General features: G+C 48.5%; 1 protein-coding gene across 1 annotated transcript in view; it reads left to right on the plus strand.

The window, feature by feature from the left end:
- The first annotated feature begins 1,133 nt into the window (after nucleotides 1–1,133).
- The window catches only part of LOC130297953 (zinc finger protein 84-like), a 73,500-nt gene continuing 58,665 nt past the window's right edge, over nucleotides 1,134–15,968 (plus strand). Inside the window, exon 1 of the mRNA XM_056550815.1 lies at nucleotides 1,134–1,783. Within this exon, the coding sequence (XP_056406790.1) occupies nucleotides 1,228–1,783 (556 nt within the window). The 5' untranslated portion in view covers nucleotides 1,134–1,227. The remainder of the gene's footprint in view (nucleotides 1,784–15,968) is intronic.

The raw sequence follows: 15,968 nt of genomic DNA on the forward strand, positions 1-15,968 counted from the left end.
ACAGTAATGGAGGGGTCTGGTGATGACTGGAGAGGTGACACTGCTGGGACATTATACAGTAGTGGAGGGGTCTGGTGGTGACTGGAGAGGTGACACTGCTGGGACATTATACAGTAATGGAAGGGTCTGGTGATGACTGGAGAGGTGACACTGCTGGGACATTATACAGTAGTGGAGGGGTCTGGTGAGGACTGGAGAGGTGACACTGCTGGGACATTATACAGTAATGGAGGGGTCTGGTGATGACTGGAGAGGTAACACTGCTGGGACATTATACAGTAATGGAGGAGTCTGGTGATGACTGAAGAGGTGACGCTGCTGGGACATTATACAGTAATGGAGGGGTCTGGTGATGACTGGAGAGGTGACACTGCTGGGACATTATACAGTAATGGAGGGGTCTGGTGATGACTGGAGAGGTAACACTGCTGGGACATTATACAGTAATGGAGGAGTCTGGTGATGACTGGAGAGGTGACACTGCTGGGAATGCTGGGACATTATACAGAAATGGAGGGGTCTGGTGATGACTGGAGAGGGGACACTGCTGGGACATTATACAGTAATGGAGGGGTCTGGTGATGACTGGAGAGGTGACACTGCTGGGAATGCTGGGACATTATACATTAACACCACTGGAGTGGTCGGGGTGATGACTGTATCATTGTGTGTCAGGTTCCTATAAGGTGTCAGGATGTGGCGGTCTATTTCTCCATGGAGGAGTGGGAGTATGTAGAAGGACACAAGGATAAGTACAAGGATCAGGTCATGATGGAGGATCAGCAGCCCCTCACATCACCAGGTAATAGACATGGCTATATACACACGTCCTCTCATTATTTGTATGTAAAGAATGAAATCAGCCTCTGTATGTGTTCCCTACAGTCAGATTCAGTAAGAGAACAGCACCAGAGAGGTGTCCCCGTCCTCTTCTTCCACAGGATGATCAGGTAGGTGGAGATATTCCCTATGATCTGTAGAAGGGCTGTGAAGCTCTTGTGGTCAGTCCCCTCACCCTCCATGACTCCTCATCTCCTGCTCATCTATAACATCCCACGTGACTTCTCCTACTGTCTGATGACTTTTACTATATTTCTTCCACATCTTATGAATCAGGGTGAAGATCCGAACAATATTAATGCTCCAGAGACAGATGTGAGCGGTGATGAACAGTATAAGGAGGACATTCCTACTAGGAAAGATCTGAACAATATTAATGCTACAGATATGAAGGAAGAAGAAGAGACAGATGTGAGCAGTGATGAGCAGTATAAGGATGACAATCCTACAGAGAAAGATCTTATCTATATTAATGCTACAGACATAAAGGAAGAAGAAGAGACAGATGTGAGCAGTGATGAGCAGTATAAGGAGGACATTCCAACAGGAAAAGATTTGAGCAATATTAATGCTACAGATGTGAAGGAAGAAGAAGAGACAGATGTGAGCAGTGATGAGCAGTATAAGGAGGACATTCCAACAGGAAAAGATCTGAACAATATTAATGCTACAGATATGAAGGAAGAAGAAGAGACAGATGTAAGCGGTGATGAGCATTATAATGAGGACATTCCTACAGGGAAAGATCTGATCTATATTAATTCTACAGACATAAAGGAAGAAGAAGAGACAGATGTGAACGGTGATGAGCAGTATAAGGAGGACATTCCTACAGAGAAAGATTTGATCCATATTAATGCTACAGACATAAAGGAAGAAGAAGAGACAGATGTGAGCAGTGATGAGCAGTATAAGGAGGACATTCCTACAGGTAACCACCCAGGTGAGTAGTAACTACTAATTGCAGAGATCAGTCACAGATTCTGCTCAGTCACCGACTGTAATAATTTTTTATGGAATTTTTTTAAGTGGTACTCCGATGGATAACTTTTTTTTTTAATCAACTGGTGCTAGAAAGTTATTCAGAATTGTATATTACTATTTAAAAATCTTTAGCCCTCCAGTACTAATCAGCTCTTATCCACCTCTGTCCGTGTCAGGAACTGTCCAGAGCAGGAGAGGTTCGCTATGAGGATTTTCTCCTACTCTGGACAGTTCCTGACATGGACAGAGGTTTCAGCAGAGAGCACATCCTGTGGTTTCAGTGTGTGCAGCTGTCGGGTGTGGCTCCATTTGCTCTCCAGACTTCCAGGCAGAGAAGCAGGTTTTTACATCGGGCTTTCCCAGGAGCGTGGCAGGCTCCTTGGGAGGGCTTTCCTGCATGGAGCCTCGGGCTTCTACCTCTCATTCCCGGCTGGCGAGAGGGGGGAAGAAAGTGTCTACAGCCGGATTCAAGGTCGGGGTGAGATGTTCCAGCAGGGCCCGCAGAAATGTGGAGCCCACTCCCCTGACCGGATCAGAGGGACATAAGGCATCAGCAAAGACCAGCGGTCCTTCTGTTACCCCGGAACCCCAGCAATGGGGGGCACGGGGACCAAGGGAGTCATTGGCGACATATGGCTCAAGCATACAAGCAAAGATGGCGGAGTACGAAGAGCTGGGCAGGAAGCTGAGGAGTCTGAGAGAGGACCTGAGATTTGCCCGCTACCAGGCTGACCAGGGCCCTACAGGTAAGAGGCAGAAGTTCACTGCCCAGGTGCGGGCTCTGAAGATAGAGGTGGCGGAGGTGGAGGAGGCCAAAAGAAAAATCTCTGAAGGGGCAGGATTCCTAAAAGAAAAACTGGTTAATGAGGAGAGATTCAAGGAAAGGAAGTATGGTGCATGCTGCCCTCAGGAGAGCAGTGAGGAGGAAGGAGGGGAGGAAGATGGCGGAGAGTCGGCTGTGGGAAGTGAAATGGATGCCACCCCTAGTGTGTGTGAGCCCCAGCCCCCCCAAGATAGCTACCCTGAGCCAGCCCAGGTGGCGCTACCCTCCAGTGATGGGGAGACAGAGGAGAGCGGTGAGGAGGAGCTGGCCAGTGGGGGTTTGCTGCAAGCCATTATACAGCAGGAGTCCCCTACCCGTATGGAGGATTTTACCTTTGGTGAGGATCTCGGTAAAGATGATCTAGTAAAGAAAAGGAAGAAAAGGCAGAAGGTTCAGGAGACTGTGACTTATGTGTTTCGTCCTTTCCAGCAGTCCGGGCCAGCTGTAAAGTTGGTTCAGACTGCTGGGCCCCCCAAACTGCCAGTCCCCGTTTCTGTGGTGAAGCAGGGCCAGAAAGGGGGGTACAGCATGGCGTCCAAGACGGCAGAGGACGCTATAGAGCCAGCAAGTCCTATTGGGCTTAAGGTGAGCAGCCCTGGTGCTGCGGGAGCGCCCCAGGGTGGTGGGGGGCGTGTCCAGGCACCAGGGGCAAGCTATGCTACTGTTTGCTTGGGGAGCGGTTCCCCAGGTGTTGCTGGCACTGAGGGGCACTTCCCTGTGAGGGGGGGGAGTGTCCAGATAAGTGATATGTCTGTGTGCTTGGGGGGCGGTCCCCCGAGTGCCGTGGACATTACTGGCGCTGCAGGGCACTCCTCTGTGAGGGGGGGGGAGTGTCCGGGCATCGGGAGTGGAAAACGGTCGGTCTGTGTGTTCTGTGGGTGCTGCGGGGCACTCTCCTGTGAGGGGGGAGAGTGTCCGAGTGCCAGTGCCAGCCTCAGAGCCCGTGCAGTCGGGAAGACATGGTGATGGCGTTGTGGGAGGAGCTGGGGTGCGCTCGGAGGGGCAGCCCCAGGCTCAGGCAGTAACATCGCCCATGGAGGAGGAGCCATCAGAGTCGACCCCAGCAACAGCAAAGCCAGCAAAAAAGACTCTGTTAAAACCGGCAGTACTACAAGTCCCAGCCAGCCCAGGATATGTTAGGCACAACGCGAGTGTAGGGGGTGAGGATGATGGGTGTGGTAGTGTTGTGAATGAGAAGAGTGCATGTGGGAGTGTTAGTGGAGTGAATAATGGTGGGAGTAGTGGTGGTATGAATACGAAGTCTGGTATGGATGATGAGAATTGTGGTGTGAATGTTGGTGGGTGTAGTGGTGTGAATGGTGGTCCTGGGTCTGAGTCTGGTTCGGCTGCCCCCCGGTAGTGACTGCTCCTAGGAGCTATGCTCATGTCGCTGCCGGGGGGTCCCCCTCTCCATCCGGCCCCGGGGGTCACTTGCAGCAGCGCCTCCTGGAGGCTCTACGTAGGGGCGACAGGTCAATCGAGGTAGAGGGAAGGGGTGAGGTCGACCTGTCTTTCTGGATAGAGAGGCACGGTTTGGGGGCATTCCGAGAGCAGAATGGGGAGGTGGTCTGGTCCCTCCCGACACCCGGGCAGGACAATAACCGTAGGAACGTGGTCCGTCTGATTTGGAGGGGCAAGGATGTGTGCCCGCCTCGCGCTAAAGTGGTTGAGCTCCTCCTCCAGATGGAATTCAGGGCGAGTGACATCTTTGCCCTGATTCACCCCTATGGTTCGTCCGAATTTGACGTCAGTTTTGTTCGACCGGAGGGTCTCGAACTCTTCTGGTCGAACTACGAAGTGGCGAAGAATGAGCCCGGCTGGCGGGATTTTGCTGTAAAGGCTATTTCCCGTCAGAACTCAGTCAAGAAAGTGACCGTTTTGACTCGTAACGAGTCACTCTCCTGCTATGACATCATGACCTGGCTGGGACGGTATGGGGATGTGACGGACATGCCCAAGAAAAATCTAGATGAGCACGGGATCTGGTCTGGGGCCTGGACGTTTTCCGTCAAACTCAAGCGTTCAGGTAGTACAGTTGCCCACATTCCGTCAGCTGCCTTCCTTGGACGTGACAGAATCCAGGTCTTTTACCAGGGGCAGCCTAAGGTCTGTCACAGGTGCGGTAGCCCCACCCATTTTAGTGCAGCCTGTACTGTACAGGTTTGTGCTTTGTGTGGTGGGGTGGGTCATCTGGCTGCATCCTGCAGACAGATCCGGTGCCACCTGTGTGGTGTCCTCGGGCACCCTTTCAGCCGTTGTCCAAGCGCCTTCGCCCGTGCTGGGGCCGCTCCGGCCGGGGAGAGCTGTGAAGTTGCCCCGGCTGGGGAGGGTACGAGCAGGGATGGGGGCATAACAGGGCTAGTGACGAGGAAAAAGGGCCCTGCCAAACTAAGGCGGGAGGAAAATCGTAGGAGGAGTAGGGAGCTGGAGAGTGCCCAGGTGACTGGGGTAGCTCCGGCCCCTGCTCCTGAAGCTGGCCCTGTAACCACTGAAGCCCTGGGGGAGAACGTGCTGGATGAGGAGATCAGGAGGCTGCGCAGAGAGGAAGGCAAAATGGCCGACCCTTCTGATTCCTCCCACTATGAAAGTGTGGATGAGGAGAGTGGGGAAAGGCCAAAAAAGAAAGACAAGGGCAAAAGGAAAGGGAGAAAGAAGAGGTCGGAGCCCTCTGTTAAGCCTTGTACTACGGACCAGGTCCAAAACGGAAGCCTGACTGCCCCCCCTCTGATTGACCTGTCAAACCGGTACCTCGTCCTCGATACCATCTCCTCCCCCTCCTATTAATTGTGCTAGTATAAAGTCTGATACGGCTAGATTCGCAGCCTTCAATTTTCTTGGCCGTGTTGAAGCCGATATTTTCTTTTTACAGGAGACCAGGTTGTCAGATCTAGCCTCTCTGGTGAAAGCCAGAAGAGAGTGGAGGCGCGGGCCCTCCCACTGGTCTCTTGCGGCTGAGCCGTATAGTGGGGTGGCGGTCCTTTTTACCGCTCCGGTTGAATGCAGACGGGTTATTGAGTTAGAAATGGGGAGGTGCCTGATCTTAGATGTCCTCATGAAGGGACAAGAGCTCCGGCTCATAAACATCTATGCCCCACAAACTAAGCTGGGCCGTAAAAATCTTTTTATGAGGATTAAGCCCTTCCTTTTTACAAGCCGGCAAGTGATCTTTGGAGGGGACTTCAATAATGTCACGAGGTCCCAAGATAGGAGAGGTTCCAATGGTCCGCTGGATTGCGATAGTGTGGTCCTTAATAATATAGTTAGGGAAGCTCGCCTAGAGGACGCCCACATCCGGAGCCCCTCAGGCCACGCGGGTTTCACCTATCATCAAGGTAGTCGCAGGTCTAGGATAGATAGGTTTTATTTGAAGGAGGAAGCCGTCTCTTCCGCAGTGTCCGTGGTTGAGGTGGAGTTCTCCGATCACTGTATGATTTTGTTTTCCTTGAATGTTTCAGAGACCCCCCGGATGGGTAAAGGTTATTGGAAGCTGAATTCGTCCCTCCTGGAGGAAGCAGAGATAAGACAGTCCTTTGAGGATTTTCTTCAGAGTCAGGTACCTTTACTGGGCCTTTGTAGTAGTAAGTCAGAGTGGTGGGAGATATTCAAGAAGCGGGTTGCGGGGTTCTTCCGCCAGCTCTCGAGCCTCAGGTCCCTGAACAGGTATCGCTTGTATCAGGGTCTGAGGAGGAAACTCGAGCTCCTTGTCTCGACTGGAGGTAGTCGGGAGGATATCTCCAGAGTGAAGTCCTTGCTGATGAGGTGTCAGTACGATAGGCACGCATCTTTGGTTTTTGAGAGGGATTTCGGGAAGTACCGCTCGCCCGACCCTTACAGGAACTGCAAGATGTCAGTGAGTAGTAAAGTAGTCTCAGGACTGGTTGATAGTACGGGATCCCTGAATCGGTCCAGATCAGGGATCCTGGAGGTCGTCAGATCTTTCTACTTGCACCTCTTGGGGAGGAAGGATCTAGATCGAGACAGGATGTCGGCTTTCCTGGCTGAAACCATTCCTGAGCCAGGGGTAGACCCCTCTCTTGATGTTTTGGCAGAAGATATCAGGGAAGAGGAAGTGAGACTGGCGATTGAGGGGCTCGCCCCCAAGAAGTCGCCAGGTCCGGATGGCTTAACATCCGAGTGGTATAAGACCTTTAAGGAGTCTTTAGCTCCCCTCTTGACCAAGGTATTCAATGAGTGTCTCTCCTCGGGCACTCTGCCGAAGTCAATGAGGAGGTCGGCCCTGATTCTTCTCTCAAAAGGTAAAGATCCCAGCCGTATTGAGAATTGGAGGCCCATAGCTCTTCTCAATACGGACAGGAAGCTTCTGGCCAAGATACTGTTTAATCGGCTGGTGAAGTTTGCACCCCGGCTCCTTTCGGGGGCTCAGCACTGCTCTGTTCCAGGCCGAAGCACTTTAAGTGCTGTCCTCAGTGTCAGGGAGGCAGTGGAGCGGAGTAGTGCGGGTCTCTGGAAGGGGTACTTACTGTCCTTGGATCAGGCCAAAGCATTTGATCGGGTGAACCACGAGTACCTCTGGTCCGTCCTCCTGAGGTATGGCTTACCGTGTACTTTTGTTAATTGGCTTAAGATCTTGTATGCCGGGGCAGAGAGTTTCCCACTGGTGAACGGGTGGTCTGGCCGCTCTTTTGAGGTGGGGTCCGGAGTCCGTCAGGGTTGTCCTTTGAGCCCGCTTTTATACGTATTCGCGATTGATCCCTTCGTCCGGAGGGTAGATCGTGGGCCGTTGGCGGGAGTCGGGATGAGTCTGGTGGAGCTGGATGTCACCCAGAGAGTGGTGGCGTACGCTGATGATGTCACTATTTTCGTCTCCTCGAGGGAGGAGGTCGATGTGGTGATGTCAGAGGTGGAGCGCTACTCGGAGGCATCCGGGTCCAAGATCAACCGGGAAAAGTGTGAAAGTCTCTGGCTGGGAGGGGGGGATCCCACGTTTGATCTCCCGCACACCCTCCCAGGGCCCCAAGACTCAGCAAAAATTCTAGGCATCACATTCGGCCAGGATGATTATTCCACCAAAAACTGGGACGGTAAGCTCCATGATGCCACTCAGAGGGTGAACCAGTGGAAGGGTTGGTCTATGACCCTCAGGGAAAGGGTGCACCTGATCAAATCATACCTGCTCCCCTTGTTTATCTATCTGGGCAGTGTATGTATCTTGCCAGATGCTTACTACACTAGGGTCTACAGCCTGTTTTTCCAACTGTTATGGGGGAACAGGTTGAATCTAGTCAAGAGGGAGGTTACGTACCGTACGAGGAGACTAGGGGGTTTATCTATGGTAAACCCTGTGGTGTTCTTAACCAACACCTTCTTGAAAGCTAACATCTCGAACCTCTGGAAAGAGAGGGCTCCTCCGTGGGTACTCTCCTGCAGGGAATGGTTTCGGCCTTTCTTCCAGGAATGGGAGAGAGGAGGGCAAGTGAAGGACCTCCGTACACCACATGGATATCTTCCGGCTTACGCTACCCCGACTCTGAAGGCGATACGTCGGTGGGGTCTGGGAGTGTGGGAAATCAGGACCCAGTCAAGGCAGTTCCTTGACAAACGGGTTCTGTTGACCCACTTCCAGAAGCCTCTGGCGCTCAGGGACTGCCCAGGTCGGGATCTGAGGGTGGGGTTGTATCTTTTAAACTTGAAAAGGATCCCCCAGAAGTTTTGGGACTTGGCCTGGCGCTGCTTTCAGGGGAAGCTAGGTGTAAGGGACAACCTGAAGTACAGGAACTCTGATGACCGGGGGTGTCCACGAGAAGAGTGTGTGGACACGCTGGAAAGCATGGACCACTTCCTGCTTCATTGTCCCTTTAACGTAGGGGTCTACAACCGGGTGGGCGCTTCCATCGGCTGGAGTCAACTTGCCGGCCTTACCTATCCAGAGTGGGCTTATGGGGCATTCAGGACCCTCGGTGGCCGAGATCGGGGCACTTTATTTTTAGTCAGCTTAGTGGTTAAGTATCACACGTGGAATGCACGGTGTTTAGTGTCCACCCAGCAGAAAGTCCTCTCCGAGGTGGAGGTCTGTAGGAACATCACCGGTGACCTCGGGAAGATCAGGTCTTTGGAGTATGGCAGTCTTGGTACCAGTAGGGCTTCTCTCCTATGGAGAGGGTTTTCTTTTCATGTGCCCTAGGTACTAGACCTTTTTGGTAGAGTACCTTTATTTTGGTTAGGGACAGGCATACAGGGATAGAGATAGGGTGATAGTAGGGTCAGTTTTAATGAAGGGATAGAATTAGGGAGAATAGTAGGGGGAATTAGGGAAAGAGTTTAAATTTCTTCAGTGTATCAGATCTGCCATCCTTCTCCCTGGTGGTGGGCTGTTGCATGTGCACCATAGCTTTTTGTTTTGTTTACAGCTGATATGGTATGAAGGGCTTACAGGCACTGAACTTGGGCCTAAATTGGGTTGTGGTCTTGTATATAAGGTTGTATTTAGTTTGTTGGTTGGAGTGCTAGGTGGGGAGGGGGTGTTTTTTTTTTTTTTTTTTTTTTTTTTTTTTTTCTCCTTAGGGGATCTGACATGGGTCAGTTAAGGACTGGACTTAAGAACTGTACGAACGGTTATGGACTGACCCATGTACAGGAGGGGTGGTGTGGGAGAGGGCACAGTTTTAGTGTAGGATTTATTTTAGGGTTTTTGTAGGTATTTTTGTGAGGCACATTTATTATATTTGTATGTATACTGTGCTATGTTTATTGTTTTATATTATTTATTTGTTGGTATAGTGTGTCATGTATTTTGTTTTATATTGTTGCATTAGCCATAAGAAAAGGGCAGTCGGACCAGTTGTAGTTCTGTATTATTATTATTATTATTATTATTATATGTAGGTGTTTTTGTCTGTGTATATATAACTTATTTAAAAAACGTTTTATTTTTTAATTTTTTTTTTTTTTTATTATATATATATATATAATTTTTTTTTTTTTTTTTTTTTTTGATAAGCCAAGTTGTGCTGTTGTTATGTTCATTCTCAATATGTGTGTGTGTGTGTGTGTTTGTTAGTTTTGGAGATTATGCGTGTGTTATGTTTTCTGTTGCTTGATTTATTTATTTATTTATTTATTTTCCCAAGTATGGATCATTTTATCATTTTGAGTTATAGCCAGGTGGTGCTGAATTTTATGTTGGTTTATTTATTTCATTTAATTAGCCAAGTTGAGCTAATTTAATTTTTGTATATTTTTTTTATTTTTATTATTATTATTATTATTTTTAATGTTATGTGTGTGAGTGTGAATTTCATAGTTTGCTTAGGTGTATAGGTATAGTATAGTTGTAGTTTGGTATATTTTACAATTTATTAAAGCTGGGCTGGCCGGTTAGGCAGGGTTTTATTTTATTTTGCATTTCTGTTGTAGCTGGTTAAGCTTGTTTTGTGTTTTTGTTTTTTGGAATTGTTTTGTATTTTTATAATAAAAAAGAGTGTCAGCAGAGAGCACTGTGGTCAGACAGAAAACAACTACACATCTTCCTGTGAAGCAGACAGCAGCTGATAAGTTCTGGAAGAATTAAGATTTTTAAATAAAAGTAATTAAGAAACCTGTTAAACTTTTGGGGACCAGGTGATTTAAATAAAATTGTGTTCCACTGGAGTACCCCTTTAAGCCCCGTGTCCTGTCAGTCTTTTCTGCTGTATATTCCTTTATTCAGTCAGAATATAAACTATAAATGATGAGAATGTGAGACGGTTGAGAATATAATAAAGGTGATTTGTTCTGATCATCTCCATCTGGTTTTGTGGTTCCTGACATTACACAAGGGCCATGAATCCGGATGATGCAGACAATCCACCAGCACCAAACATTTTCACTATAATGGATCTGCAGGATCAGAGGATTGAGCAATTGGCACTTGTAATGCAGACGCTTTAGAATCGTACGTCTCCCCTAGAGCCTCCTGTGCCTCAACCGGCAGCCACCTACCCTCCTGCTCTGACAACTATTTCTGCTGCCATAGAAGCCATTGCCTCCTGTGGGTTTACTGGATCTGCCCCGCTTCCCCAGCATTATGGGGGCGATCCTAATGAATGTAGAGGCTCCCTGAACCAAGTGGGCATTTATCTGGAAATGGTCCCGCAGTCCTGTCCTAATGATAGAAGTAAGGTAGGATTCCTGATCTCCCTCCTTACTGATAACGCTTTATCCCGGGTGAATCCTCTTTGGAGACTGATAAACGTATTATCTACGACTACAGAGACATTTCATCTCCCTGTCCGTTCTCCCTCTGCGGCAGAGCAGCTCATGTCCATGTAACAGGGGACGAGAACTGTGGCCAAGAATTCAATAGAGTTGTGTATTCTAGCAGCAGAAGTGTGCTGGGATAAGGAAGCGCTGGTGGACACGTGCTCTAGTGGACTCTCCGATATTATACAAGATGAGATTGTGGCCTCCTGGATCATCTGAAAGGGTGAAACCAATGCAGCTCAGGACCACCCCCCTTTCCGTGGAGGAGAAGGAATATATTAGGGGGGAGGGGATGTGTCTTTATTGTGGCCCTTTGCTCGGATCATGCCAAACCTGGTGAGAAAACACTTGGGGTCCTGCTAGAGACAGATATTGGGTGGGCTTTCTTCATCCCCAGAGTTCCACAAAGACAAAGCTATGATTAGGATTATCCTATCATGGTATATTTCCTCTGTGGTCACGCAGGTCCCCGTGGTCTCCAGTGCTGATGGGTATTTTAAGGATCATGTGTTTGTAGCCAAAAACTCTATCCCACTCCAGCTTTGGGTCCTCTGGCCATGGAAGTGATTTATAGAAGACCCTTACAGCCCCCTCACCTTATCCATGAGACAGTTCCCTTGTCTGTGGTGTTGGGAGCACTTTACCAGGAGACCCTCTAGTTCCAGGTGATTATCTCTCTGCATTATCCTGTTGTGCTCGGTTCTCTTTGTTTCCAGAGACATAATCCCCGTTTGGACTGGGTCACAGCTGAGGTTTGTCTTGGTCCCCTCAGTTTGCTTCTACCTGTATATATAGATCGGTTTGGTTGGTTTGTATCTCCTCGGTCTGTCGTATAATTGTACACGACAAAGATCTTCTCTTCCTAAAGTATACCAGGAGTACAACAGCAATGTGTTTGATAAGATGTAGGCGGGGGGCACTACCTCCCCACAGACCCCATGATTGTACCATTGAGCCTCAACCAGGTGCTATACCCCCAAAGGGCCGAGTCTACCCTCTGTTTGTGGCAGAGAACCAAACCATAGAGGAGTATGTTACAGATGGACTGTCCCAGGAGTTCATCCAGAAATCTAGTTGAGGCCCCTGGGATTGGTGAGTTGAGGCCCCTGGGATTGGTGAGTTGAGGCCCCTGGGATTGGTGAGTTGAGGCCCCTGGGATTGGTGAGTTGAGGCCCCTGGGATTGGTGAGTTGAGGCCCCTGGGATTGGTGAGTTGAGGCCCCTGGGATTGGTGAGTTGAGGCCCTGTATCAATCGCAGGGGCCTCAATCACATTACAGTCTTATCCAAAGTAACTTATAGAGAATCTGACCCCTTGTTCTCCACACTAAAGCCAATATACGGGGTTATAGTGGGGTAAACAGCTTTACAAAGAGGGGTCACTTACTCACATCCGTTTAGTATATGCAGAGTTCCGGCGCTGTAATCTTTAGCTGCATTGCTACGTTGCGAGAGATTGTTCTGTATTACAAACTGGAGAAATGTGAATTCCACGAAGGTCACAAACGTTTTCCACCCTGAAAGCTGCCGTCACCACAGCTCCCATCCTGGGTCACCACAACCCAGCTTTCCCGTTCATACGATGCGTCTGAGACAGAATAGGTGTCTCACCTTCCTACCCCAGAGAGACCATTTTATCCTTATAGCTTTATTACCAGGAATCTTTCCTCAGTGGCCATCATTTGTCCCTCAAGGAGTGGCCGCACTTGTCTGTGGGTACTACCGGACCTATTCTAATTCTTATGGATCGCAAACACTTCATTTACCTCCCTGCGGCCAAATGTTTATCTCTAGGACAGGCTAGGTGGCCTCTCTTCTTCTTCTCCCCATTTTATTATGTGTCTCCTTTCTTCTTGGCACTAAGAACACTAAGGCCGGGTTCAAATGGCTGAAAATGTGCGGAATGAACACCCAGAAAACACGGGCGACATTCCGCAGATTTGAAGGATCCGATGGTCGTCTCATTTCCGGACAGAATCTGCAGAAAGAATAAACAAGTCTAATCTGGAGATTCCATCCATAGAGATCAGACAGAAAGTTTTCAGTTCCATAAAGGAACAAGACAGGGACGTCCTCTCTCGCTCTTCTTATTATTTGTGGAACCTCTAGTATTTTTGGTGAAAGATATCGTTCCCTATGAGGGATTTGGACTGAAAGACACGTCTCAAAAAATTCTTGCTTATGCAGATGACATTTAACTTTTTGTAAAAAAATCTGCCCCAGGACCTCATATCAATCATGGCAGCAATTGAAGGGTTTGGCGGTTTTGGGAATGGAAATAAACTGGAATAAATGAAATTTCCTCCCTCTTGATAATGAGATAAGGGAAAGCTTTGTCCCTCTTAAGATACTTAAAAAGATCGATAGTATAGAGAACCTGGGTGTGAAGATTACGCCTTTAACCCCTTAAGGACCCAGGGCATATGGGTACGCCCTGACTTCCTTGTAGTTAAGGACCCAGCGCGTACCTGTACGCCCGTGGGAATTTCGGTCCCTGCCAGGCACCCCCCCCCCCATGTCGGCGATCACACCGGCGATTTGCGGCTATTCCGGGTTATGCGGATCTACAGTGACCCGGAAAATAAGGGGGATCAGGGTTGTCCAAGACACCCACGATCCCCCTGAAGGGATAGGAGTGAGATGGCAGAGGTACCACCCCTCCTATCCCCGCTATTGGTCGTCTAGACGCGACCACCAATAGCTGATCGGGGGCGGGGGGGTTAACTTTCGGTTTCCCCGTTCTGCCCACCCACAATAGGCGGGGCAGAACGGGGAAACTGGCGCCGAAGGTCCACTTACCCATTGGCGGCGATGATCGGCGGGCGGCAGTGACTTGCGGCTGACTCCCTGGATCCTATGGAAGGCGGTGAGTTGCCTAGCAACATCTGGAGGGCTACAGTTTGAGACCACTATACAGTGGTCTCTAAACTGTAGCCCTCCAGATCTTGCAAAACTACAACTCCCAGCATGCCCAAACAGCAAACAGCTGTCTCGGCATTCTTGGAGTTGTAGTTGCGTACCTCCAGTTGTTGCATAACTACATCTCCCAGCATGCCCTTTGGCGAACAGTACATGATGGGAGTTGTAGTTTTGCAACAGCTGGAGGCACACTGATTAGAAAATACTGAGTTAGGTAACAGAACCTAACTGAAGGTTTGCCAACCAGTGTGCCTCCAGCTGTTGCAAAAGTACAACTCCCAGCATGCACGGTCTGTCAGTACATGCTGGGAGTTGCAGTTTTGAAACAGTTTTGACCCCCCATTTTGTATGTACAGGGTACATTCACATGGGCAAGTTTACAGTGAGTTTCCTGCTTCAAGTTTGAGCTGCGGCAAATTTTTCGCCGCAACGCAAACTCCTAGCGGGAAACTCAGTCACCCGCCAGTGCAAATGTACCCTAAAAACACTACACTACACTACACTAACACATAATAAAGAGTAAAACACTACATATACACCCCCTTACATTGTCCCCCCCAATAAAAATGAAAAACGTCTTTTACGGCAGTGTTTCCAAAACGGAGCCTCCAGCTGTTACAAAACAACAACTCCCAGCATTTCAGGACAGCCACTGACTGTCCAGGCATGCAGGGAGTTTAGCAACAGCTGGAGGCACCCTGTTTGGGAATCACTGGCGTAGAATACCCCTATGTCCACCCCTATGCAATCCCTAATTTAGTCCTCAAATGCGCATGCTGCTCTCTCACTTTGGAGCCCTGTCATATTTCAAGGAAACAGTTTAGGGCCACACTGCAAATTTTGGGGGGCTTTTTCTCATTTTACCCCTTATGAAAAGGAAAAGTTGGGGGCTCCACCAGCATGTTAGTGTAAAAAAAAAAAAAAAAAAAATGTACACTAACATGCTGGTGTTGCCCTATACTTTTTATTTTCACAAGAGGTAAAAGGAAAAAAAGACCCCCAAAATTTGTAACAAAATTTCTCCTGAGTACGGAAATACCCCATATGTGGGCGTAAAATGCTCTGCGGGCGCACAGCAAGGCTCAGGAGTGAGAGCGCACTATGTACATTTGAGGCCTAAATTTGCACAGGGGTGGCTGATTTTACAGCGGTTCTGACATGTGACCCCATTTTGGAAACTACATCTGTCACCAAATGTAATAAGGGGTATAGTGAGCCTTAACACCCCACAGGTGTTTGACGAATTTTTGTTAAATTTGGATGGGAAAATGAAAAAAAAAAATTTCACTAAAATGCTGGTGTTACCCAAAATTTTTAATTTTCACAAGGGAAAATAGGAAAAAGCCCCCACCAAAATTTGTAACCCCATTTCTTCTGAGTAAAAACATACCCCATATGTGGATTAAAGTGCTCTGCGGGCGAACTACAATGCTCAGAAGAGAAGGTGCGCCATTGGGATTTTAAGAGAAAATTTGTCCGGAATTGAAGGCCACATGTGTTTGCAAAGCCCCCATAGTGCCAGAACAATGGACCCCCCCCCCCACACACACACACGTTACCCCATTTTGAAAACTACACCCCTCATGTAATGTAATAAGGGGTACAGTGAGCATTTATGCCCCACAGGTGTCTGACAGATTTTTTGGAACAGTGGTCCGTGAAATTGAAAAATGTAACTTTTCATTTGCACAGCCCACTGGTCCATCTGTCAAACGCCAGTGGGGTGTAGATACTCACTTCACCACTTATTAAATTCTGTGAGGGGTGTAGTTTCCAAAATGGGGTCACATGTGGGAGGGTCAACAGTTCTGGCACCACGGGGGGCTTTGTAAATGCACATGGCCCCTGACTTCCATTCCAAACAAATTCTCTCTCCCAAAAGCTCAATGACGCTCCTCCTCTTCTGAGCATTGTAGTTTGCCAGCAGAGCACTTGACGTCCACACATGGGTTATTTCCATACTCAGAAGAAATTGGGTTACAATTTTTGGGGGTCATTTTCTCCTATTTCCCCTTGTGAAAATGTAAAATATGTGGAAAAAACTACATTTTTGTGAAAAACCAGCATGAATTTTTTTTCATTTACACATCCAACTTTAACAAAAAGTCATCAAACATCTGTGAGGTGTTAAGGCTTAATGTACCCCTTGTTACGTTCCTTGAGGGGTGCAGTTTCCAAAACAGTATGCCATGTGTTTTTTTTTTT

Source organism: Hyla sarda (assembly GCF_029499605.1).
Source record: "Hyla sarda isolate aHylSar1 chromosome 1 unlocalized genomic scaffold, aHylSar1.hap1 SUPER_1_unloc_11, whole genome shotgun sequence".
In the NCBI taxonomy this organism is placed as follows: Eukaryota; Metazoa; Chordata; class Amphibia; order Anura; family Hylidae; genus Hyla; species Hyla sarda.